The sequence below is a fragment of the Vipera berus genome (assembly GCF_964194415.1).
Source record: "Vipera berus genome assembly, chromosome: 2".
Taxonomy (NCBI): Eukaryota; Metazoa; Chordata; class Lepidosauria; order Squamata; family Viperidae; genus Vipera; species Vipera berus.
This window is the reverse complement of record NC_138203.1, coordinates 20,569,621-20,596,936: the sequence shown is the minus strand read 5'-3', so window position 1 is coordinate 20,596,936 and position 27,316 is coordinate 20,569,621. Positions and strand designations below refer to the sequence as shown.

Below are 27,316 nucleotides of genomic sequence, written 5' to 3'. Positions count from 1 at the left end.
ATACGGTATATATCCCCTGGACTTCCTTGTACATATATCTAATATACACATACACAAAGAGACTTAACAAATTGCATATATGTACAAGGAAGTCATGGAGATTTCTTGGAAATCACCATGAAATTTGACCTTCACCTTTTGTTTATTGCCCTATTAATATTAAACAAAGACGAACAGTATAAAAGACTTGAATCTGCATCTTATTTTTTATTAGAGCTGCCACCATGTCTTCTTCTTTGCTTCTTATAGGAGTTCTCTGCATTTTAGGAGCAAATGGTTTTGCCTCTGCAGGGAAAGCAAGGTGAGTTCATTTTATGGAATAGAAATTACATTTGGTAGCATTCATGGCCAATCTTTTCCAAAGTTCCTGGTACCATGTTTAATTTCTGGAAGGTAGAAAGTAAGAGAAAACCTGCTTCCTACCATTTTCTAAATGCTTTGATTAACTCTAAGTGATATTAGCAATCTGATTAATTTTGAACAATATGTCAGCCCTATTGAGTATAATAGAATTCATGTCCGTGCGAAAAATATAAAATAAAACTGTCAGATTATTTTATTAGTATCATGGTACTAAAATGTTCATGGTAAATGTTCAACAGTAAATACAAAAGACATTATTTAGCAACCACACAAGACAATATATGCACCCCTCTGATCTCAGATCATCACTGATTTTCCTTATATCAGTGGTACAGAGAAAATTCCTGAGAATTCTTTAAAATGCAAATGTACAAACCCATCAAGTTATATATTTAAGCTTCTTTGTATTAAATCATATTATACCAGATACAATCTTTCTTGCTTGAATTCTGTTTTAAAACAAACAAGAAAACTCATGGAGTTTTCAGGTGCATATTGCAATAGCGTGCATCTTGAAATTGCATGGTCCAGAGCAAATATTGTCATGCAAACTTTTTCTGTGAAAGCTATAAAAAGACAGCTTTGCATCTCTATTAAACAAAGTTGCATTGTTCATATATTGTTTCCTTGCAGTATACAAATATTATATATACAAATAGGAACTTATGATGTATTAAACCAGAAACATTTCAAATTACTTTAAAATGATTTTATTTTAAGGTTGAAACGGGTACCTAATGCTCCAGTGCCCATTGACTGCTTGCTGACTACTTGGAGTGGTTGGGGGCCATGTAGTCCATGCTCAAAAGAAAGAGTAAGTGGCATTTCCATAATTTAGCTTTCATTAAAGGGATTTCATAAAGAAGATTTATTTGTAAAGTATGGGTTCCTTGGTGAATGATTAGTTTCAAGCAGTAAAAGAAAAAGGCTTTCTTGTTTGGAATAACTGGGTTATCCACTAATCCTAGCATGTTAAATCTGAAAGGATTAATTAAAAGGCAAATGGAGGGCTTTTGGGGCCAGCCTTATTTCCCCCAGCCATTCATTCCCGCCACAACTAGCTAATTCTGAGCCTTTTTAAAATTTTGTTTTTAATATCTCCCATAAAGTACCGCTCAAGGAGTATTGTGAAGTTTGGACAGTTTGGAGGAAAGCCATGCACAGCATCCCTGAGTGACAGAGAGCCCTGTGAGACAAAAAGTCTGTGTCCAGATGAGAGAGGTCATTGTGGGAATCAAGAGTTTGAATGTGAAAATGGTAGGTATGGAGACTCTGACATAATTTATCTGCTGCCATCACTGACTAAAGCAGTCTGAGGATAAGATGAAGATTTAAAGCCAGATCCCAATGATCTAAAACCAGGGCTTTTTTTCTCATAGAACGCTCAGAATGGAGTTCCGGCACCTTTTTTGGATGGAACTTTGTAGGGTAGGCAAGGCAGGTTGTATGACATGTATGACATTTTTCTTTTACAAAAAAAGCACTGTCTAAAACTCTAGGACAGTGGGCTTCTTTGCAAGGACAGCCTCCAGGATATGTTTCCAAATGGGAAAAATTGCACACTGGCTGATACGTTCTTGTTTGCTTTCTAAACTGCAAAAAGAGCAGTATGGCTGTGGAGACTTTGACGACATTTCTCTACTGCCATCGTTGTCCAGCAAAGAAAACCTCCAGGATGATTTTCCAGAGGGCAAAAATGGCAGAGTAGTTTGATGTGTTTTTGTTTGCTTTTTAAAGAAGGCTTCTCCCATCACACTTTTTTTTCTAAGCAAACATCCATAGTATAGTATCATGATGAACATTGTGTGTTCTAATGTTATTCTCACAAGAACATTTTCCTTATGCATGCATTTTTATAAGCCATGTTTTGAGGGGAGAACCATATTGCACTGTTCAGAGAAACGTTAAATGTCAGAGTATTATGATGTTTCCCAATAAAAAAACTGAAGAAGATCTTGTTCAGTTTTAGTATATTTTGATCACAAGCATATTTTAATTGCACTATTATATGATGATGATTGTTTTATTTCACCAAATGAAACCTTTTTAATGTTTTATAATACTGGTTCAGAAAAAACAGGTTAAGTTAAATTTGCCCTGAAATGCAAACCAAAAAGCCTCAATAAGTTTTTTTTGACAGTGTGGTGATATATAAATGCATATTATATCATTCAAACAAATATTGTACTTTTTTTCCCCCAAGGGAAATTAAATCAATCAGTCATTCTGATATAAATGGCAGTTTGTTTTATTTAGGCTGAAAATTTGGGTAATCGAAGCCCAGTACGTCCAAAGGGCACAATTTGGGAAATTTTTGAAGCTATTTTGCATATCAAATTATCTATAATTATGTTTTATTCTTTGTTCCACACTAAGGATATTGTCTAAAGAATAGGTTGATATGTAACACAGAAGATGACTGTGGTGATTTTTCTGATGAAGATGGTTGTGATGAAACCAAACGCCCACCCTGTCGGGATCGTGACATTGAGGTTTCAGAATTGGGAAGAACAGCTGGCCAAGGGTGAGTTTTAGAAAATTAGAAGAATATGAATTTTTAGTTATTTTTATATATTGCATTAATATATGCTCCCATATTATAACAAACTCTGGGTATCTCCCTATCAGAAATTGAACCATATTGAAACTATTAAACCCAAATCCATAAAAACAAAAACCAAACACCAGGTCAAGCTTCTGAAGTGCAGAATTGCATGTTGTGCTCTCTGCTAAGTCTGGATTCAAAATGGCTTCCAAGAATGCAAAGCTTCTACAGTTCTATACAACTTTTTATTAACACACACACACACACACACACACACACACACACACATTATAAAACTAATTTAATTTTTAAAAAGCTACCTGAAATTTTCAAGGGTGGCTTATAATACCAGTAGTGTTAAAATAATGAAAAATGGTCTTCCTGCAAAACAAAGTACCACATTTCAGTGCCATCTTAATTTCCTATAATGCCCCTGAACACCAAATGAGTCCTTGGAGCATTTAGTTGAAGCATTTGTATGGCTACCTAACTGATATGGTAATGACTTCAGGTGGTATTCATAAAACCAAAGGAAATCCAAATGACAGTTAAAATCAACAAGATCAACAAAATTAAAAGTCACCAGAACATTAACATACAATCAAGACCCATTGTACACACTTCCTTTCTCAATTGGGGAGCTTTGCATCTTGAAATGTTCCTTGATTTTGCTCTGGCATGTTATGAATCTTCTGCTAAGCATCACTAAGTGTTTATGTCAAGGAGAAGACATTTCTATGATGTGAACATTTTTTAAAAAAAGAACATCAAAATAAAGACCAGCCGGTTTGTAGTGCCATGGATTTTTTTTATCAATCCCTTGCTGCTAATGAATCTACCATTCTGCTTTCTGGTCCTACGTTTGGACACCATGAAGATTAAAGTTCTTCGTTATTTTTTAGCTGCTTCTATGTTGGGGAGAACAGACCTGTCCATCACAGATTAGAATTTACTGTCTGCTAACCTTGGCATCTTGTGGATGTTACAAAGCCAGCTTTATTTCTTCTGTTTTGCATGCCAGCTTAGAACAAATTGATCAAGCCTAGATCTTAACAGAAATCTAAATATGAAGTGCACTAAATCAGAGTTCCCTAAAGTTTCCAGCTTTGCAAGCCAGCTTAGGGGGTGGGGAGAGGGGATGGCAAATGGAGCTCGTGTGCATATGCTCACCCACTGCTCACGCAGGTGAGGAAAATGTGTGCACACTAGCTGGCAATTTTCGTGGCCCAGTTGCAATCCTCTCATAACCCACTAATGAGCCATGGCCCACAGGTTGGGGACCCCTGGACTAAATTCTTTTCTAACTAAATGAAAACCTGTTACAAATTATCCTGGTCTGCTTGAGAAAGGGGCTTCAGATTAACCCAATGTAGCCCTTTAATGAATCCATGTGGTAATGTGGATTGTGATCCTTGAAACAGTGTGATCTTATGAGTTCCAGAAAGCATACATTCCCTGTTGTGACACTTGCCCTCTGGAGCGACATCCCCCTCTGACTTTTGAACAGGTCACTATAATGATACTCAGAAAATCATTAAATACTTGGCTGTTTTCCCAGGCTGTGAAAAAGGGTCATTGTGGAGTCCTCACTAGTTTGGCTTTTTACTGGTCTTTATTGGCCAACTATGATTCTTTTATAAATTTTGTTTGTGTTACTTGTAAGCCATCCAGAGTCATTGAAAAGTAGGATATCTTGACAGCCAAGTTAAATGATTACTAAATAAAACCTACCAGACAGTAAGTGTTTAATATTTAAGGTGCAAAAATAATTTTTGTTTGGCGAGAGCCAGTCTGGTTCAAAGGTTAACTAGGAGACTGACTTCTAGTTCCACCATAGGCAAGAAAGCTGGCTAAGTAACTTTGGGCTGGTGTCCATGGTGCCAGGCTGAGACAATAAGCTGGTCTATCAGTTCCTGTTGCAACCAATGGAACAACACTTTTTTTTAAAAAAAAAAAAGCAGACCTTGCACTTGGAGGAAAATTCTAGGAAGAAAAAAATATATCTTTAGTATTTTTTGTATATTACTGACTAGTGTTTGTGGTTCCCGCTTGTTATTTCTGATAATATATAAAGCATTTAATAGTACAGTGAAATGATTGTTTGTTAATAACATAACTTTTTTTTCCTTTACTTGAAGTGTGAATATGCTGGGAATGAAACCGGCTCAGAAAGCACTTTACAACGAGTTCTACAATGGCATCTGTGACAGAGTCCGTGATGGAAACACAGCCACTTATTACCGCAAGCCATGGAATGTGGCTGTCCTCAATTATGACGTAAGCTTCTAAAGCAGAGTTTTGTTTTGCATCAAAAAGTAAAATCCACTTTGGCTCAGCCTCAACTTCTAAAATGTCAAGGGTACGCCCATATAATTTTCTTGGCAACATTATATAAATGTTTTGCCATTGCCTTAGATATTTTTTAAATTGCCTTATATAGCTTACACCCCTGGAATTTCCGGTCTCCCATTCAGATAGTCCTTAGTTCTGGTCCTGCTTTGCTTTTTGAGATTAGCCAAGATCAATCAGGTTCGTATGTTGCAGCCGCAAACAAACAGGCAAAAACAAAATGCAATGCTGTATAGATTTTTTTTGGGGGGGGGGAACCAGATCAATAGCAAGGTCCCCTTGTTCATATTTGCTAATTCAGATGTCTCATCACAGTGCTGACTACATGCATTGGGACTGGAATACTAGGAATTTCCCATCAGCTGTAACACCTATATGGCTGAAGGGCATGAGTTATAAATATTTTGTTAAATGTTAATTATGTTAATATTTAACATAAATATGTTAACACCATAGAGATAAAAAACACACTGGAAAGATACAATTAGTGTTCTGTGTATAGGTGTTTTGATTTGTATATAATAATAAACGCAAGCAGGTTAGTTCTTTAACAAAAATGTGGAATTTTATCCCTCTTCAGACATTCACGTGAAGACACAAAGGATCACCACACTACCAGATTTTGTTATGGTTTAGTCAGAAACCGGAAGTTGAAATAACCCCACATTGGCCTTAGCCTCCCTTTATCAGTCTGTGTAGTATAGGAGAGACCAATCTACCACATACTTTTCACCCCTCACAAGTTTTGACGATTTTGATGGCCACAGATATACAGTTCAGGCTATGCAGAGCAATCTGGAGGTCCTCTAACTTTGAAATTGGGATGGCAGCATAGGATGATCTCGAAGTGATTATCTAAAAGATATTCCAGGGGTGGAAGGAGATGTGTCCATCCCAACAGCTCCTGGCATCTATGCTGAAAGTTCATTGGTTATAGATCCACCACTGAACATAGCCTTTTCCCCTTCTCATGGTCTATTATAGAAGAACCCCTCATTTCCTCACAAATTGGGATTGGTCACTTACACTTAGGAAACTAACAGGAAAGGATTTTAAAAGAGGGAAGCATCCCACACCTGGTTTACTAATTTAAAGCAAAACCTGGTTTACTAATTTCTTGTCTGAACTAAGCATGTCATGAGTTATCACAGGGTGTCATCCTAGCCTAAGTGTTGTCCATCATTACCTAACTGTTACTCAGCCATTTAACTGTATATTTTCTGCCTTTCAAGACAAGAGGAGACAAAAAATTTACAAGTGAATTCTACAGTGACCAAGGAACAACAATGAAAAAAATAGTCAGTACAAAATCACAATCTCTTGATGTGAGCTTGTCTCTTCAACTGAAATCGACTTCGTTCCCTGCATCTGGTGGTGTTGAAGGAGGTGTAAATTTTGCCAAATCATCCAGTCTGAGTGACTTCTTAGAGAAAACCAAAGGAAAGGTAAGTTGTTAAAAAAAAATCATAGACGATGGGGCCTATCAGAGAGAATATTTTAAAAAGAAACACCTGTTTGAATATGGTTAAAGAAATAGAAAAATTTTGGGTATGAATTTGATTTTAAGAGGGAAGAGCCCCTCAGGTAACACAGTACTTTCTTTTCCTTCTTTCTTTTTATTTTATTTCTTGATATGAGTAATATAAAAGAGTTCGAATGGTTTATATAAAGGAAATGTTTTAGATATTTAAAGGTGATTGACTTTAAGAAAATTACTATGGATTAAAAATGTTTTGAATAAGAGTTAAAAGACTAGAGGACTAGATTTATTAAATGGAACATTTAAAGATTAAATATATTTTTAATTATGTTAAAAAAGAACAAATTTTTTTAGAAATAAATATGTATTAGTTTATAGTAATTAGGGATTTTAAGTAGCATACTATCTTTTTATTTTTTTTATTCTTACTTTTTTTTAGTCTTATTTATTCCTTAAGAAAGGTAAAAGTATTGGGTCAGCTGACATGAGAAAAAATAGACTGTAATTAACTTTGAGAAAATCTTAACCAGTAAGAATGTTTTGAACATTGTGGGAAAAAATGTAAACAAGAACTGTAAACAGGATCTATGATGAGACAACCAGAATGACTAGATAGAAAGGGAATATTATATTGATGTGATTATTATCTGTAGAAGTATTAGAAAACTTTTATACTCAATCATCATTCACTAAAATAACAAGAATTGTATTAACTTAAGGTTGGTAAAAGAGAACACTATGGAAAAAAAGAGGAAATCAAGTAAAGTTATTATGTGAATTATAGAAATCAACTGTTACTGAATGTTTCTTAAATATAAACCCAGACAACACACTGTTTACTGAATATTAAGATAATTATGTTAAAAAATAATAAAACTTATTTTTTTAAAAATCATAGGTAAATATGCATTATTTTAGGGCAACCAAAACTCAAATACCAAAGGGAGCAGTGAGCTGTTGGTTGCATTCATATTGAATTGGGTTATTAAAATACTGAAAGGCTATATTTGTACACCCTTAATGTTAACCTTCCCCTTCATGAATTACTGCCTTGTCATGGCAAAGGGGCTTGTGTAATTCAATGAAGCTATGAGCTATGCCATGCAGGGCCACCCAAGACAGACAAGTCATAGCAGAGAGTTCTGACAAAACGTGATCCACTGGAGAAGGAAATGGCAACCCACTCCAGTATCGTTGCCATGAAAACCCTATGGACAGTACCAAAAGGCAAAACGATATGATGCTGGAAGATGAGCCCCTCAGGTTGGAAGGTGTCCAATATGCTACTGGGGAAGAGCAGAAGGCTAGTACTAGTAGCGCCAGAAAGAATGAAGCGACTGGGCCAAAGCCGAAAGGACTCTCAGCTGTGGATATGTCTGGTGGTGAAAGGAAAGGCCGATGCTGTAAAGATTTTTTCTCCCTAGGAACCTGGAATGTAAGATCTATGAATCAAGGAAAGCTGGACATCGTCAAACAAGAGATGACAAGACTGAACATCGACATCCTAGGAATCAGCAAACTAAAATGGACAGGAATGGGTGAATTTAATTCAGATGACCATCAGGTATACTACTGTGGGCAAGAATCCCTCAGAAGAAATGGAGTAGCCTTCATAGTCAATAAAAGAGTAGGAAAAGCAATACTGGGATACAATCCCCAAAATGACAGAATGATCTCAGTTCGAATCCAAGGCAAACCATTCAATATCACAGTAGTCCAAGTCTAAGCCCCAACCACCACTGCTGAAGAGGATGAAATTGACCGGTTCTATGAAGCCCTATAGCACCTTATAGAACTAACACCAAAAAATGATGTCCTCATCACCATGGGGGATTGGAATGCTAAAGTAGGAAGCCAAAAGATAACTGGAATAACAGGCAAGTTTGGCCTTGGAGTACAAAATGAAGCAGGGCACAGGCTGATACAATTTTGTCAAGAGAATACGATGGTCATAGCAAACACTCTTTTCCAACAACCCAAGAGACGGCTCTACACATGGACATCACCAGACGGTCAACACAGAAATCAGATTGACTATGTGCTCTGCAGCCAAAGATGGAGAAGCTCTATACAGTCAGTAAAAACAAGACCAGGAGCTGACTGTGGCTCAGACCATGAGCTTCTCGTTACAAAATTTAGGCTTAAACTGAAGAACGTAGGGAAAAGCACTAGGCCACTCAGGTATGAATTAAATCATATCCCTGTTGAATATACAATAGATTTAATGACAAATGACAAATAGATTTAAGGAATGAGATCTGATAGACAGAGTGCCTGAAGAACTATGGACAGAGGTTTGCAACATTGTACAAGAGGTAGCAACTAAAACCATCCCCCCCCCCAAAAAAAATGCAAGAAAGCAAAATGGCTGTCTGAGGAAGCTTTGCAAATAGCTGAGGGAAGGAGGGAAGTGAAAGGCAAGGGAGAAAAAGAAAGATACACCCAATTGAATGCAGAATTCCAAAGAATAGGTAGAAGAGATAACAATGCCTTCCTAAATGAACAGTGCAATGAAATAGAAGAAAACAATAGAATAGGGAGAACCAGAGATCTCTTCAAGAAAATTGGAGAGATGAACGGAACATTTCATGCAAAAATGGGCATGATAAAGGACCAAAATGGCAGGGACCTAACAGAGGCAGAAGAGATTAAGAAGAGGTGGCAAAATTACAAAGAAGAACTATACAAGAATGAGCTTAATGTCCCTGATAACCACAATGATGTGGTCACTGACCTTGAGCCAGACATCCTAGAATGTGAAGTGAAATGGGCCTTAGAAAAACTGAGCAACATCAAAGCTAGTGGAGGTGACAGTATTCCAGCTGAGCTATTCAAAATCTTAAAAGACGATGCAGTAAAAGTGCTACACTCAATTTGCCAGCAAATTTGGAAAACTCAACAGTGGCCACAGGATTGGAAAAGATCAGTTTACATTCCAATTCCAAAGAAAGGCAGTGCCAAAGTATGTTCAAACTATTGCACCATTGTACTCATTTCACATGCTAGTAAAGTTATGCTTAAAATCCTACAAGCTAGACTCCAGCAGTATGTGGATCGAGAACTACCAGAAGTACAGGCAGGATTTCGAAGAGGCAGAGGAACTAGAGATCAAATTACCAACATACGCTGAATCATGGAGAAAGCTAGAGAGTTCCAGAAAAATATCTACTTCTGCTTCATTGACTCTGCTAAAGCCTTTGATTGTGTGGATCACAAGAAACTGTGGCAAGTTCTTAAAGAGATGGGAGTACCAGACCATCTTATTTGTCTCTTGAGAAACCTATCTGCGGGTCAAGAAGCAACAGTGAGAACTGGACGCGGAACCACTGATTGATTCAAAATTGGGAAAGGAGTCCGGCAAGGATGTATACTGTCACCCTGCCTATTTAACTTATATGCAGAGCACATCATGAGAAACAAAGGGCTAGATGAATCAAAAGGTGGCATTAAGATTGCCGGGAGAAATATTAACAACCTAAGATATGCAGATGATACCACTCTAATGGCAGAAAGTGAAGAGGAACTAAAAAGCTTCTTGTTGCGGGTGAAGAAGGAGAGTGCAAAAGTTGGGTTGAAACTTAACATTAAGAAAACCAAAATCATGGCATCTGGCCCTCTCAATTCCTGTCAAATAGATGGGGAAGAAATGGAGGTAGTGACAGATTTTATTTTCCTGGGCTCCAAGATCACCGCAGATGGGGACTGTAGCCAAGAAATTAAAAGACGCTTGCTCCTGGGGAGGAAAGCCATGGCAAATCTAGACAGCACATTAAAAAGCAGAGACATCACTCTGTCAACAAAAGTGCATATAGTCAAGGCTATGGTCTTCCCATTTGCAATGTATGGCAGTGAAAGTTGGACCATAAGAAAGGTTGAGCACCAAAGAATTGAGGCCTTTGAACTATGGTGCTGGAGAAGACTCCTGCGAGTCCCTTGGACTGCAAGGCGATCAAACCGGTCAGTCCTAGAGGAGATCAACCCTGACTGCTCTTTAGAAGGCCAGATCCTGAAGTTGAAACTCAGATATTTTGGCCACCTAATGAGAAGGAAGGACTCACTGGAGAAGAGCCTAATGCTGGGAAAGGTTGAGGGCAAGAGAAGAAGGGGATGACAGAGAATGAGGTGGCTGGATGGAGTCACTGAAGCAGTAGGCGTGAGCTTAAATGGACTCCAGAAGATGGTAGAGGACAGGAAGGCCTGGAGGAACATTGTCCATGGGGTCGCGATGGGTCGGACACAACTTCACAGCTAACAACAACAAATGTTAACCTTGCTTAGGTTTTCTGTATCTTATAGTGATGCTCAGCACCAATCATCCACTTTCCTTGGAACTGTTCAGCCAATACTGGTAATGACCTATAAAGCTCTAAATGGCATGGGTCCGGGTTATCTTAGGGAGCACCTGCTGCCAGCATCAATCTCCCATCATCTTGTGCACTCCCACAGGGAGGGCCTCCTTAGGGTGCCGCCGGTCAGTGAGTACCGGCGGGTGATCCCCAGGGGGAGGGCATTCTCTGTGGGTGCACCTGCCCTGTGGAATGACCTGCCTGTGGAACTCCGGACCGCCCCCGACCTTCGTTCGTTTTGCCGGGACCTAAAAACCTGGTTGTTGGATTTATTTGGCCTGGACTGAGGGGTTTTAAATTTTTAAATTTTAAATTCAAATTTTAAATTTGGGCTGTTATTTAATCCTATTTTAATTTTAACGTTATCTTAATTTTTGTACTGTTTTATCTGTTTTTATTTTGCCCTGTAAACCGCCCTGAGTCCTTCGGGAATAAGGCGGTATAGAAATCTAATAAATAATAATAATAATAATAATAATAATAATAATAATAATAATAATAATAATAATAATAATAATAATAATAATAATAATAATAATAATAATAATAATAATAAAAATAATAAAAATAAAAATAAAAATAAAAATAAAAATAAAAATAAAAATAATAATATAATACTCCTCATCTTCTTCTCTTCTTCTCCAGCGACTTTGGTTTTGCCAAAGATTCTGACTCTCTGTCTGAAACCAGCTGTGTCCTTCCTGTCTTGGGTCTTGGGTGAAGATACCATTTGGGGACCTTGTTTTTCTTCCTCCAGGAAAACCACCTGTTGACTTTTCTTGCCCCTCTTTGACCCAGGTCTGACAACTGGTCTCCATACTCACATCAACTTTATTCCTCAAATATCTCTCCAGCCATTTCCTTCTGTAACATTTCTCTTCATTCTTCCTCTCTTTTTCTCAACCTCTATTGTTGGGTTAGACTGGCAATATGTCTCCCATTGCAGGGCTTTACTGCACCTATATCCAAGGTTAGATCAAGGGAATACTCTACCAGAATTGGTTAGCAGCTAGTTCAGTTCATCAGCTCACATGATGGAACACCTGAACTTCAAGACTAGACTTGAGCTTCTCCTCCCCTTTTTCTCTTTCTATTTGCTGACTCACATCAGCACAACAGCAACTATACAAAGCTATTAAAAACCATAGGCCATCTCAGTGGTGGCTTTCTCTCCTTTGGGAAGTAACCATGATTTTCAAATGCTTATTTACTTCGGGATTTTCAGAATAATAGCTGTTGCTAGGCACCAAATTCTTGAATGTTAATTCTAGTTAATTACAAGCTTTATTTTATTTTATGGGCTTCTTGAATGATTCTTCAGTTCATTACTTTATTAATAAAGGATAGCAATATGTAATTCCATAATGTTTCCTGGACCACGCCATGGTAAAACTGTGTGTTTTGTCTGGAAAAAAACACTTTCTCTTTCCAGGGCCCAGCATCTCCAGTAAAAATGGTCATGGGCATAAGAACTGGACATCATGCTTAGAGAATCACTGTCATGGTTGAGGGACAACCATGAGAACGGCCATTTGAAATTCCTAAAAGCTAGAAATACAGCAGCAAGCAGGATTGTGATTTCCATAAATTTTGCACATTCCAATTTGCACATGCCTATAACTCCTAATTTCTTAGTGATTCGGGTGTAAGATACGTGCCTTAAATAACCAGCTACAGAGTGGTATAGAAAAGGGAGGATGCCCAGAATCATTTGCTGAACGTACAGATTATTAAACTGAATTATCTTGAGGACTTCCTGTTTTTCAAATTTATCTAAATCTGACTCTATGGAAGAGATGGAAAAGTTACACCACCCATGTTTGCACATGCCCACTGTATGGGCAAGAATTATCTACAGATTCTTGCATCTCCTGAGAACTGCCCATATAAAACAGTTTGCAGTAATTAGAAGACAATGTGAAATAATACCACAATCTTCTTCTCAATCTTAGATAACTTACATATTACGTTTTTCTTCTTACAGAGTTACGTCTATTTACATGTCAAATCTAATATACAACTGGGAACTTTCCAATTGCGAAAACGCAATTTGCGCTTGAGTGAGACATTCTTGGAAGATCTAAAGCTTTTGCCCAGTAGCTATGAGAAGGGAGAATATTTTACATTTCTGGAAACATATGGAACTCATTATGCACAGAGAGGAACCATTGGAGGAAAATATGAACTAATATATGTGTTGGATAACCGAACTATGACAACAAATAGTAAGGACATAATGAAAATAATCTCTTATAACCGAGAGTAAACTCTGGAATAATGGGAAAACTGTCAATCAGGGCATCTGATTTCTGACCATCAACATGTTTTCTTTAAAATTGGGTTCTTCAAAAATCTTAATTTGGGCTGCATCTTATGATGTTTATATTGAACTATATTGATTAGTTTTGTTGTTGATTTCTTGACTTCAGAGGCAAGCAATGGATTCCCTGTACAGGTAGTCCTCAACGTATGACCAGTTCCTTAGTGACTGTTCAAAGTTACAACAGACCCCTGAAAAGCTACATACAAACTGGTTTTGAAATTAGTCTGCTGCAGTGCCTCTGTGAAAAAAAGAAATTGAGTGTATTTGCCCTTAAGACCAATAGCAAGGACACTGCACTGAAGTGGAACACGGGATGCCTCAGGATGGGGGAGGCCTTGGGGGGTCTCAGTATGGAGAAGCTAGAAAGGGTGCAAGGGAGCCCTACTGTAACTTGGCAAACTCCTCACGCAACCCATTTTGTGAAGGCATAGTCAGGCTGAATCTCACACCTTGCTGGTGAGGTGATTAGAACCAGGTCTCAGCACTATCTAAAATGGATCTTTTGTTAAGTCTGTGGTACATGTTTATCATATTTGTATAGCCGCTCATCACACAAATGATTTTTAGGTTGCTTACAATAAAAACAATCATAAAATCCAAATGGTAAAAACTGTATTAAAAAAACATCAGAAATACTATTACTAACAAGAGTGGAGAGAATTGATGTTTAAAACAATTCAGCCATCTCATCAATTTACTATTGGCTTGAAATTTTCAGACTTTCTGATACAGCCATATCTTGAAGGATATCAAGGAATGGGCCAATCATACCTGGGGGGGGTGATGTCCCACAGGAATGATGCTAAAAGGTCCACCTATTAGGTCTTGCCAGATGAAACTCTTTTGCAGATGAGGCCCACAACATACCTCTTGTGCCACACCTGGCAGATATAAATGGGTGGAAGTGGTCCTTCAAATAACCTGACAATGACGGGCTTTAAAGATCAAAAACAGCACTTTGAATGGGACCCAGAAGCAAACTGATAATAAATGCAGCTTGTAGACCAGAGCTATAATGTGTATCCTTCTAAGGGCACAGATAACTGCATATACCACTGTATTTTGCACCAGCTGATGCGTCCAGATACTTTTCAGGTACAGCCCCATCTAGAATGCATTACAATAGTCCATTCGGTTAGTACCATGGAATAAGTGAGGCAAAGCCTCCCAATGAAAGAACAGATGCAATCAACTCTCAAAATTAAGCTGTGCTCTAAGCAGAAATTGCAAATCTAGGAGGAGCCCCAAGTTGCTCATGTACGCTAGATTAATAGAAAGTCCTCTCCTATAAAAATGTGAATGGCTCTATTATCTCTTGACCCAGCCAATCAATAACCCAACCAAATCTCCTTATCAGACAATTGAGTTTGGACAGAATTACACTAACTTGGCAAAAAAAAATCACCATTTTTGGAAAAAAATTTCCTGAGCCACCTCCAGGTAGTGTCCAGTGAACTTTGCTAAGAAAATACTGGCAAGATTCCATGCATTATCAAACAGCAATAGTTGTGGCCAGTTCTCAGGAGCTAATTGGTGTTTTAGAGATATGTCAGTTCTTGGTTCTGTTTGTACACAGGCAATATGGGTCAATTGATTGGGTAGAAGTAGTCCACAAAATGAATTGATTTGAAGGTAATTTGCCAATTAGTTATTTTTTTTAAATTCACTCTATTTGATGTTCGCAAAACACCATGACCTTCTGATTGTCCTTGTTAGCATGTTATCAGAAGAGGGCCTGTATGTAAGAATAATTCAGTGATACCAAATCAGCTCTTCCTTTGGGATAGTTTCAGGGGCAAACCAGTTTTCATATTAACTCCTCACAGTGAATTTTGTTTAGAGAGACCATAACAATTTAAAATGGAATCCTCCACTGAAATAACCTCTACAATCTAAGTATGTTATTCTATCCATTTCAATATATGACATTTATATGTAACTAACATTAGTTGGATCAACTATTATGAAAGGAAGGAAAAAATGAACCTCAGATATAGGGGGAGAAAATTAAGTGTAATGTATATAGTTTTTCTTCAGCAGAACAGTAACCAAATTATTTATCAAGTTGATATATACTGATAAATCAATATACCACTTCAAACATCAAGATTATTAGAAAATAAATTATGAAAAAGTAGACCATTTGGAGTGATGTTTTACAATAATCAAATAACTATTGTTGCTTAAATGTAAATACCCACTTACCCACCACCTATCTTTTGCAATTGTCTTTGCATCAGAGTGCTTATTAACCCACTATGATACTAAGCTTGAAAGGAATTTTATTTGCATTCAATAAATTCTTGACATTTTCTGAGCTAAGGATTCACCAGACTTTGAATATCTCTATAAGATAATGAGGAATGGTTCACTGCTTCTCAGAGGGAAAGTCCTTTACAGATGAATTCACATCTGCCCAATTCCAGGGATAAGCCAGACTGAAGCTGGTCCATGGCTTCTTAAGCATCTTTCCTACATGTATTGTTTGGGGTGGAAAAATGGATGCCCTGATGTCTCAGTCCTTGATCTGTGCCACATTGAGGCACACATATACATCAACCTTTCCCCAAAATGGTGCCTTAGAAATGTGATGGTCATAACTCTGAGTAAGTTGTGATCGCTCAGCGGTTAAAGATGCTGAGCTTGTCAGCTGGAAACCTGACAGATGGGTTCAAGACCTGAGCACCACATGCCAGGTTGAATTCCTGTTACTTGCCCCAGCTCCTGCCAACCTGGCAATTCGAAAGCATGCAAATGCAAGTAGATAAATAGGTACAACTTTGGTGGGAAGGTACAGCGTTCTGTGTAACTCGGCCACATGACCACAGAAGTGTCTTTGACCGACACTGGTTCCCTCAGTTAAGAAACTGAGATGAGCACTGCCCCCAGAGTCAGACATGCCTGAAAAAGGGAAACCTTTGTCTTTATAATTCTTAGAATTCTTATCCGGTATGGAAATTGTACTCTAAAATATCTGGACAGTATCAGATAGGCACAGGGGTTTTCAACTGGTGGTGCTCGCACCCCAACGGGCTGTCAGATGATATTCCAGGGGGTGCAAAAACTTGGGTTTAGAAGTTTCAAAATTATAGTGTATATGCATAACCAAGTATTACTTTTGTAAGGGGTGTGAGAATATATCAGAAGCATTCTAGGAGTGTGGGATATAGAAAGGGTTGGGGACCGCTGAGATAGGGGGAAAAATGGGGCAAATTACACATTAGAGATAGTCAATCTGCACTTCTGATTTGAGAACCCTAATATTTGAGGTTGGTTCAGATCTCTAGTATAAGCTACTTGTCTACCTGTTGCATGGGGCACGGAAGAAAGAGAGAAAGAGGTAACAAAAATAAAAAATAAAAGGAAGAGACACAAAGCAACATTTCTGTTTCTACTATTGGCTATGGTTGCACCCGTTGCTTGCTTCAACATTTCCCACTTGCCAACTCTTTCAATGGGTATAAAATAAGAGTTTCCAACTAAAAATGTTTTAATTAAAAGATATAAAAACAACTGCAAAGCATTGGATATATGCTAATTACTTCCCACCTGTAATCATTTTTACTGATTGTATTTTCAGAGGTCACTACAAAAGATGTAACTGAATGTCTAGGCTTTAATTTAGATATTGGTGCCAATATAATGTTCATAGAAGCCAATACGAAGGTTAAACGTGAAAAATGTAAAAATGAAAAGTTGGAAAACAGTAAGTACCTCAGTTCCTGCATTTTTCTGACATTTTGATCTCTACGTTTGCATTTTAATTGGTACGTTGTATCCCTCATTCTGGAGCTAAAATGTATTGTTGCAATATGTCAATTATGTACACTATAATCACATTAAGTAATGGGTAATACTAATATATATATACAGAGAGGGCCTCCTCAGGGTGCCACCGATCAGAGAATGTCGATTGGTGGCCCCCAGGGGGAGATCCTTCTCTGTGGGCGCCCCGGAGCTATGGAATCAGTTACCGGTTGAGCTCCGGATGGCGCCCGATCTTCGCTCCTTTCGTCGCGATCTAAAGACATTCTTATTCGAACAAGCCGGCCTGGCCTGATGGGGGATTGGTGGGATTTTTTATTGTTATTTTAATATTTGTATTTACTGTTTTTAGTGGGCATATATTTAATTCTTTTTTAACTTTTGTAACTTTGTATTTTTTATTCTTGCCCTGTTCACCGCCCTGAGTCCTTCGGGAGAAGGGCGGTATATAAATATTATTAAATAAATAAATTAATAAATAAATATATTAATGCCAATCTAATTCACTAGCATGCCAATCACTAAATAAAGCTATGATATAGTAATGTTTATGTCATCTATTTGTGTGAATAGACTTTCATGAAAGTTAAAGTATATTAGACTTGCAAAAAGCAAGCAAAGAAGGCAGAAATTTTTGCTCAGGAAGATTTCAATTGATGCAGTGTATGGAAGTTGAAGGGACGCAGTGGCTCAATGGGTTAGGATGCTGAGCTTGTCGATCAGAAGGTTGGCAATTTGGCGGGTCGAATCCCGAGTGCCGCGTAACAGAGTGAGCACCTGTTACTCGTCCCAGCTTCTGCCAACCTAACAGTTCGAAAGCACGTAAAAATGTAAGTAGAAAAATAGGGACCACTACGGTGGGAAGGTAACAGTGTTCCGTGCGCCTTTGGCAACTAGTCATGCCAGCCACATGACCACGGAGACGTCCTCGGACAAGTGCTGGCTCTTCGGCTTTGAAACAGAGATGAGCACCAGCCCCTAGAGTCGGAAATGACTAGCACGCATGTGCAGGGGAACCTTTACCTTTATGGAAGTTGACCAGAATGAAGAATGTGTCAAAGGGACAATAAGTTATATTTCTCTTGAAATAATGAGGTAATGTCACTCTTGTGGAAGACCTCCCAAACATGTGAAATGTGCCAAGGTGGACTAGCCATGTATAAGCAGATTGGTCAAGTCTCTTTCGAGGTATAATCACAGAAGAGTCTTGCAGTCTGTGGAAACCCTCATGCAGAACAACCTTCTATATGGGTTTCATACTTCAAGAGTTATGAAATAAGTCTGCCCAACTAGATTTTGAATTGGGTAGGTGCACAAGGATGTGCTACTGGATAAGGAAAGTTTTCAATTTAAAATGTAAACAAGAATGGCTGTTTTTAGGTGTTAGTCTCTGAAACAGAACAGTATTTAGAGATACATTCAGTGGTGGGATTCAGCTGGTTTGCACCACTTCACAGAACTGGTAGCTAGTTTTTTGTTGCCCAGGCCCAGAATAGACTTACAGAAGTGGCATCCACACAGAGAACCAGTTGTTCACATATCTGAATCCCATCACTGGATACATTCCAGTATCTGCCATTTACATAAAAAGAGTGGAGTTTCAGTCACACAACTGAAGCTGCCTTCTTGAATTTTCTTTCTCACACGCATACATATCCTCTCTCTGTGTGCATGTTTGTATTATTCAACAAAGGCAAATTTGACTTATTCCTCCCCCACATAATCTATTTCCACATGATCTATTTCTATTCTTCATTCTTAATATGTACTTGTGCATTTCAAGGTTTAGATTAACTATATACTGAAAAGTTATCTATAGTTTTGTGATCCTTACCTATGCAGAGCAACCATCCACCTCCAACTTGGCCAGTGGGTTTTATATTTCCCATGCTATGTCTTAACTGCATTTGATTTCATTGATGTTGAAAAACTTTGTTATAATCCATCCAGAACACTTTGGTTTCAGAGATGATAAGAAAAATATAGCACACAATATGCTAGGGTTTTCTTTGAGCTTGAGTGCAACTCTTGTTGACTACATGAACATGTCATGATGTCTATGACAACAAACAAGGTTTGGGGTTTTTTTGTTATTGCTTTCTTCCAGAATTCTTTTTTTTAACTTTCCAAACTGTCACATAACCCTGACATTTCCACATGGTCTCTTGATCAAATATTAATCATATCCAACTCCACTTAGCTTTTTCATGAATAGCCAAGGTGAGCTAAGTACTGCCATATATTGTGGTAAGTAGATTAGAATAGTACAGAACAGATAGGAATGTTGACTCAAAACAAATCCAATAAAATAGAGGAGTGAGATTTGTTTATCTAAATAAACCAGGTTCACTCTTTTTGTCCATGGCTTAAAAGTTTCAGGTGAGGAAGAAATAATAAGATGCACATCATTATCTAACATCAATTATAACACCTAAATATTGGTAGAATTTGGTCTGGGTACCCATATTTTGTTTTGTTTTGTTCAGGCAACCACACAGATTAGTCCTGGCAAGGTTTTTTCAGATTTGGTTTATCATTGCCTCCTTCCCAGGGCTGGCAGTGTGTGACTGGCTCATAGTTACCCAGGTAGCTTTTTGCCTAACAAGTTTTGAGCCTGCTGCCTTAACTACTATACTAAATTGGCTGTCCCAAACATTCAGTTGGTCCCCTGAAAATTAATTGTGTAGAACATAGTTTGGGTGCTTTATTCATAGTTTTAGCATGCTGCTTAGCCTTATTTTGCCATACTTGGCTTCTGCATTAATCTGGGCAGAATGGCTTCCTAACTAGCACATTGAGAATTATTTTAAAAGTGGTTCTTTCACAATCTATGGATGGTGTTCAGTGTTCTAAACAGAAGTGAACTGCACTCTCTTGCTGCAGTACAGGTAACATTAGCAACCATGAAGCCGGATTTGATTATCCAATCAGGTTAGATGTCATTGTGCATATGTCTGCTCTGTTGCAGGAATAACGTGTTGTTGAGTCTTGGTAATGGTAAATTCCTCTTGTGTGTGTGTGTATGTGGGGGGGAGGAATACAGATCGACTAGCCATAAAGGAGACCATGGTCCATTCCTTCCTCAACAGCCAATCACTAAAATGACATTGATCACAGTTCTAGACAGGAACAGGGTGAGGGTGGCATCTCCATCTCAGAGGCCTTCAAGTGATTAAGTAGAACTTGGCAGCAAATTGCCAAACTGGGACAATGTAATCTGAGGGCTTTTGTAGCCTCCTACAATAGGACTGTAGGTTTCATTTCCATGAGATGTGGGCTGCCTCAGAATGATAGTAAGGCTGGGTTGCAGACGGAATAAAGGCTACTGAAAGGATCTTTAGAAGCATAGCATCTGTATATCTCTAGGTCATGAAATAATTGAAGAGTGATCAAGTAAGATGCCTATTCTAATACATTGCTTGGTCATTTAGGCATCATAGAATTCAAGCAGGAATCCCTGAATTATTCACTGAGGCACTGGGTCACCATACCACCTGAAAGATGACCCCAGCAAATCAGTTGCTACCAAGGAATATACAAGCTTGAACTTCCTCAATCTGGGCAAATATAGTTGGTAGAAACTTACAGTTACTCCATTTTCAACCATAGTAAACATCATTTCCTTTCTTCAAAATTATAGTGAAAAATAGCATTTTTTACTTTTAATCATATCATCTTCATTATGATCATCTTCATTATCCAGGGAAGTTGTTCTGATAAGCCACTCTTCTTCTTTTTTCACCTCCTATTCTTCTCTCTTCCAGGTTCTCAGGATGACAAGAACGGAATTATCCAAGATGTAGTCTCTTTAATTCAAGGTGGGACAACAGCCACTTTAACAAAGCTGAATGAATTGCTTTCTTCAAATGTCAAGGAAGTTGATGTAGAACAGTATGTTGAATGGGCTGCTACACTACCTCAAGCACCTACTGTGATCAGTCAAGAGGTGAGCGGGTTTTCTTCTATCAATGTTGGAGAGTTTTTTGAACAAAAGTGAACCTACAAATGAAAAAGTTTTCTTCTTTCTAGAAGAAATGTTTAAAAGTTAAAAGATTTTCAGAATCACAGATTCTAGTCAAATACAGGTAATCCTCAAATTACAACAGTTCATTTAGTGAGCGTTCAAAGTTACAACTGCACTGAAAAAATTGACTTATTACTGTTTTTCACACTTGTGACCATGGCAGCATCCCATGGTCACATGATCAAAATTTGGACACTAGGTAACTGACTCATATTTATGAGGGTTGCAGTATCCTGACTCCTGGGGTTATGTTACTTTCTGAAACCTTCTGACCAACAAAGTCAATGGGGAAGCCAGATTCACTTACTAAATGTGTTACTAACCTAACAACTGCAGTGATCCACTTAATAAAGATGGAAAGAAATGTAAAATAGGGCTAAACTCACTTAACAAATGTCTCATTTAGCAACAGAAAATTTGGGCTCAATTGTGATCATAAGTCAAGAACTACCTGTAAATTTAAAACTGTCTTTGAATGAAATTTGAGTCTGGTGGTGAAGTGAACATTTCCATGAGGTTTTCTGGGGATGGTTTGCTACCACTTTCTTCTAACTTTTTTTTTAACTTTACATTCTAATCAAAAGTCCTGTGAGTTCTTCCTTCCTTCCTTCCTTCCTTCCTTCCTTCCTTCCTTCCTTCCTTCCTTCCTTCCTTCCTTCCTTCCTTCCTTCCTTCCTTCCCCTTTTCATTGGGGGTAGGTGGGCTCATGCAAGTCTATTGAAATCTCTGGTCCCAGCCACCTTTATTTTTGTATGCAGCAGCAGCAGCAACAGGTCTGTAGTAAACAAATATTATAAAGTCTGCATCTTTAAGAATCAAATAATTTTTAAGAGGTGGGTATAACTATACAGAGCATGGATGTTCTCAGGATGCAGTGCTATATTCTGCACAGAACTGAAAAAAGTGCACACATACATGTGGTTAAATGTTTTTGCAGATGTCCCCAATTTCCGAACTTATCCCACTGAATATCCCAGACTCCCGAGTAAAGAAAGAAAATCTGAACAGAGCTGTAGAGGATTATATGGCTGAATACAGTGTATGCAAATGTAGGCCTTGTTTACATGGTGGGACAGCAATGCTGATAGAAGGAAAGTGTGAATGTGCCTGCACTCCATTTTACAAGGGAGAAGCCTGTGAAATACCTGCTTCAACTTTCATACCAGGTTAGAAGTCATTCAATGACTTACCATATATTTTAATGGCTCTCTTAGCTCTACTGTGTTATTTAAAAATATAAAAAACTTAAAATTGTAAGCAAATAAAATAAGAGGCTATTATATTAAATAAAATCCATAACCCAATGAGTGGCAGTCAAATCAAAGCCACCCATGACAATTCAGAAAATACTACCATTTATTCTTAACTGAGTAGAATTGCATCTATGAATATATGTTTATGCTGTAGAAGAGTTCAAATGTAATTAAAACAATGCTAGTGTCCATACTAGCATACCATACCATACCGAAGGGACGCGGTGGCTCAGTGGGTTAGGACGCTGAGCTTGTCGATCAGAAGGTCGGCAGTTTGGCGGGTTGAATCCCGAGTGCCGCGTAACAGAGTGAGCTTCTGTTACTCGTCCCAGCTTCTGCCAACCTAGCAGTTCAAAAGCACATAAAAATGCAAGTAAAAAAATAGGGACCACTACGGTGGGAAGGTAACAGCATTCCATGCGCCTTTGGCGTCTAGTCATGCCGGCCACATGACCACGGAGACGCCCTCGGACAAACGCTGGCTCTTCGGCTTTGAAACGGAGATGAGCACCGGCCCCTAGAGTCGGAAACAACTAGAATGCATGTGCGGGGGAACCTTTACCTTTACCTTTATTGTCCATACAGAATACTTTTAATAAGAATGTATTTTCTCCCATAGATTTATTAAGTCCTCATTGTTTTTGACCAGGTTCATACACTTTAGTAAAGTATGTACTGTTTAACCATTGTTTCATGGGAAAAATAAACTCTATTTGTTGATTCGGATTTATGCAATAAGTTAGCCCAAATAGCCAATATAATTAGGATATACTATGCGCCTGTGAGATTCTGAAGGTAGATGGAATTATTTCTGAAGTTCTAAATGTTCTGAAGTTAGACAAATGCTTTCTGATCCTGATCCAGCTGAAACAGCCATTCATGGGAGCTGGAGCTGCTGGTCTAGCTGGTCCACCTGTCAGCAAGGACGACGCCGGCGAACAAGAAAATGTGATAATCCTGCCCCTGGATTTAGGGGCAAGTCATGTCCTGGAGCAAATTTAGAACCAGGCTATTGTTAATTGCAGAAGACTACTAACAGGTTTGTAGCTACTGTATATGTATAATGAATATGGTGGATTTGTAACATCAGACTTTGGGATTCTTTGGGTTTAACACTTCTGGAAATAGCTTATGCACTTCCTATGGAGAGATTAAACGAATGAAGGATTTGCTGGTTTAGTCAGAGAGAAGGGAGGGAGGGAAGTTCAAGACAACAAACATAATGTTCCTCCTCCAAGAGCCAACCCTGTGAGTTAGATTGGGCTGAGAGAGAATGACTGGCCGAAAGTCACTCATGGAACATGGAACATCTGTAGTCAAGGGTCAACTTGAACTGGACTTTCCTCAGTCCTTGTTCAACTCCTAAACTGAATGCTTTTCAACCTGGGCAACTTTAACTTGACTTCAACTCACAAATTCCTAGCCAGCATGGGAGTTGAAGCCCACACATTTTACAGGGTTGAGAAGCACTGTACTAGACCACACTGGCTCTTTCATGATAGGCATTAATATAGAAAATTGCAGGATATTGTCTAAAAAGGATCCTCTACCAGGTTCTATAGTCTATACCAGGTGTCTTCAAACTTGGCCCTTTTATGACTTGTGGACTTCAACTCCCAGAATTCTTCAGCCAGCCACGCTGGCTGAGGAATTCTGGGAGTTGAAGTCCACAAGTCACAAAAGGGCCAAGTTTGAAGACACCTGGTCTATACCCTGTAGTAGGCCACAACTAGCAGAGTGAAATCCAGACTGCTTTACCCTTTTACCAGGTTCTACCCAGCCATTCTCTTTGGATTAAGGCATCCTTTGTATTCTTTTTTTTCCTCCAGTGTGCCCTTTGTCTTTTCAAAGTAACATTCACTGTTTCAAAGAGAGCTAGGCGTCAATGTGCTTCTATATTTTTTTCACTTTTCAGGAGTTACAATTTTGGTTATAGTTGTGACAAAGTGTTTTCATTGATATTTGTTGTAGATGTGGAAGTGTCCATTTGCACAAGTTTTCTTTCTTTCTGTACTATCAGTACCTATTTAAAAACTTCTTAGCTCTATAGCTATCATTATTATGGAAATGTATTTCCTAGGATTATTCTTAGTTGCTGTAATAAGGAGAGCAACAGCAGCACCAGTAGCATATCCTCAAGGTAACTTATTGTATAATAAGCCAAACCACAATTCATTAACGAGCCAGCCCAGAAAGGTCTGATTAAAGAGAAAACACATGGCTCATTTTCTCAAAGCAGAAAGAATGGTGGGCTTAGTGTGACCCCCAATAAAACATTATTTGTTTGTAACAACATAGCTGAAAGTTCTCGCTTACACTCTTGATAAATCAAACTCAGAATGCAAGAGCAGCCTTAAAAGCATTCTCTTGCTGATATTAATATCCAAAGAGACTGTTAAGATCTGGATAGGATAAGCCTGTGGAGTCCTTGTGCTCTTTGAGCTTGGTTGTCTGCTTGGTTGTAAACATCATGTTACCTAGTTGGGTAACAGAGAAGACATAAGAAGACAAAATAGAAGACAAAAAATATTTGACTAATAAAAAAACTAGGTGAAGAATTTGCTTCTGTAGGTGCAAAAATATTAATTGAGTCATTTTACATATAAAAACTTAAAATCTTAAAACATAATTATTAATATCAGATTACCATGGCAGGCTTGTTGCAGAAGAGGTGGAACTGAAGGAAATAAAATAAAATCAATAATAGTGGGACTTTATGTACTAAATGACAACTAAGTTAACTTTTTTAAGCATCTTATGGATCAGCTATTCAAGAACTCTTTACACATCACAGCAAGCACATATTATTGTTAATGGAGATTTAACCAAGCTGTGTGAAAATCAAAAAGGTACAAGCAAGCATGCCCCATGTCCTCAGTATTGTTCATTTTAGTTTTGGACAGAAATATTAACCAAGATGAAAAAATAATGGGTATGAAAATCACTGACAACTGCAAACACTAATAATTTTGTGCCTGTTTTGAAAGATATTTAAAAAGATCTAAAAATTGCAATTATCTTTGTTGGGAAGAATCTCCGTAATTAAAATGAATATTTTACCAATGATGTTCTTTTTATTCCAGACATTATCAGTATTGATGATTGATGCTCCAGCTAAACAATGACAAACAGATTTTTCTAAGTTTATATGGCAAGAAAAAAAAACAAGAATTAAATACAACTTGTTGCAAGATGCTAAAAAAAGAGAAGGTTTGGATTTACTAGATTTAAAATTATATTTTGATGCTTATTGCTTTGTCTGGCTGTAAGACTGGATGATCATTAAAAATAAGAGGTTAATAGAACTGGGTAGCCTATCTATGGCATGACAAGCTTAAAATAAATGCCAACTTTAGGAATCATTTTGTTAAGTCTTCCATCCTATGAATTTGGAATAAATACAAAATAAGGCTCTCTCCTAAGATATCTGTTTGGGTGTCACCTCAGGAAGACTTCTTCAGAAAAGAAATTATGGTGAGACTAAAACCGTGGATTTATGGTGTAATAATATCTTTTACTCAAGGGCAACCAAACCTCAAGTCAAAAGAATTGAAGTCAGAAGGACATGTTTGTCACTTGCTCACATACTTACAACTGAAAGAAAGATATAATTTAAACCAGAAAAGTTATGAATTTGAATCTATAAAAATGAATTTGATATTGTACTGTGTGCTAATGACTAACATCTTATTGTCAAGGTTTAAAACAAGTTGTTGAAATTGAATCTGGAAAACAAATATATGAAATATTGCATGAATCAATGAGCAAAAAAATATGGGTATAATATAATCCTTGAGAACTGGGAAAATTTGGGTGTTTAATCTTAAATTTACATTGAATTATAATTTGAAAGGAAACTTTTATAAAATGGTATCATTGGTATTTAAAGCCTGACAAATTGTCTAACATGTATAAAGACATTTCAAATGTATGTTTTAAATATTGTTGTAAATAAAGAACTTTTTATCATCTTTGGTATATCTGTGATAAAACAAAGAAGTATCGGGGCCAGATTTATACTTCAATTCAGAAGAATCTTAAAATGAGTATAAAATTGAAACCAGAGGATTTTCTTTTAGCTAAAAGAAAAGCTTGAAAACAAAATGGAATTTTGCTATTATATATTGACTGCAACAAGAATTTTGTATGTGCCAAGATGGAAAAATACATCAATCCAGTGGTGGGATTCAAACATGTGAACAACTGGTTCTCTATGTGGATGCCACTTCTGGAAGTCCATTCTAGGCCTGGGCCAGAACTCAACAAAAATATTAGCTACCAGTTCTGCTGAACTTGTCTGAACTGGCTGAATCCCACCACTGCATCAAACTACCACAATGGAAGAATGCATGGAAAAAGTGATGGAATTGGCAGAGATGGCAAAATTAACTGTTTAATCATTGAAAAGAATATATCTAGTTTTGTTTCTACTTGGAGACCCCTTCTAGACTTTGTATTCTAAATAGAAAAAAAATGTAATTCAGGTTTAGGGTTTTGTTGATTAGATTAGTTTGCTGTTATAGAAATATTTAGTTCTTACTAAATATGTAAAAGTAAAAAATGGAGGTTGCAATTCTTTTTTTGTATTTTACTGTGCTGAAAAAAAGTTGGAGGTTGATGTTTTATATTCTCTTTCCCGCTGGTCCAATACTTCTCTTTCCTCATTTCTTCCTCTCCCATTTCCCTACTTCTTTGTTTTCATTTGTATTTTATATTATGATACTCTGAATAAAAAACTTTTAAAAAGTTAGAACTTCTATCCAAGTTTTGATCAGTGTGCAATTGTTACTAGTTCAATCCTACAACAATTTTTTAAATCAAAAAATTGAGGTTGATAATACTAAATTTTTTGACTCATGCAAAATGTT

At 37.6% G+C, this 27,316-nt stretch overlaps 1 protein-coding gene across 2 annotated transcripts; it reads left to right on the top strand.

Moving 5' to 3' along the window:
* Window positions 1-224: 224 nt before the first annotated feature.
* On the top strand, window positions 225-27,168 carry LOC308662645 (complement component C9-like; the record flags this gene model as incomplete). 2 transcript variants are annotated; one of them, XM_081318712.1, is made up of 12 exons in its annotated part: window positions 225-301; window positions 1,084-1,177; window positions 1,473-1,620; window positions 2,740-2,887; window positions 5,047-5,185; window positions 6,490-6,702; window positions 13,068-13,308; window positions 16,987-17,112; window positions 20,936-21,117; window positions 22,133-22,361; window positions 23,313-23,487; window positions 25,532-27,168. In XM_081318712.1, the coding sequence occupies 11 exons, from the start codon at window positions 225-227 to the stop codon at window positions 23,465-23,467; spliced, it is 1,752 nt and encodes a 583-aa protein (XP_081174838.1). In that variant the 3' UTR covers window positions 23,468-23,487; window positions 25,532-27,168. The 2 variants fall into 2 exon arrangements, with proteins under 2 accessions (XP_081174838.1, XP_081174839.1); XM_081318713.1 differs by having other exon boundaries at window positions 25,972-25,986.
* Between the last annotated feature and the right edge of the window lie 148 nt (window positions 27,169-27,316).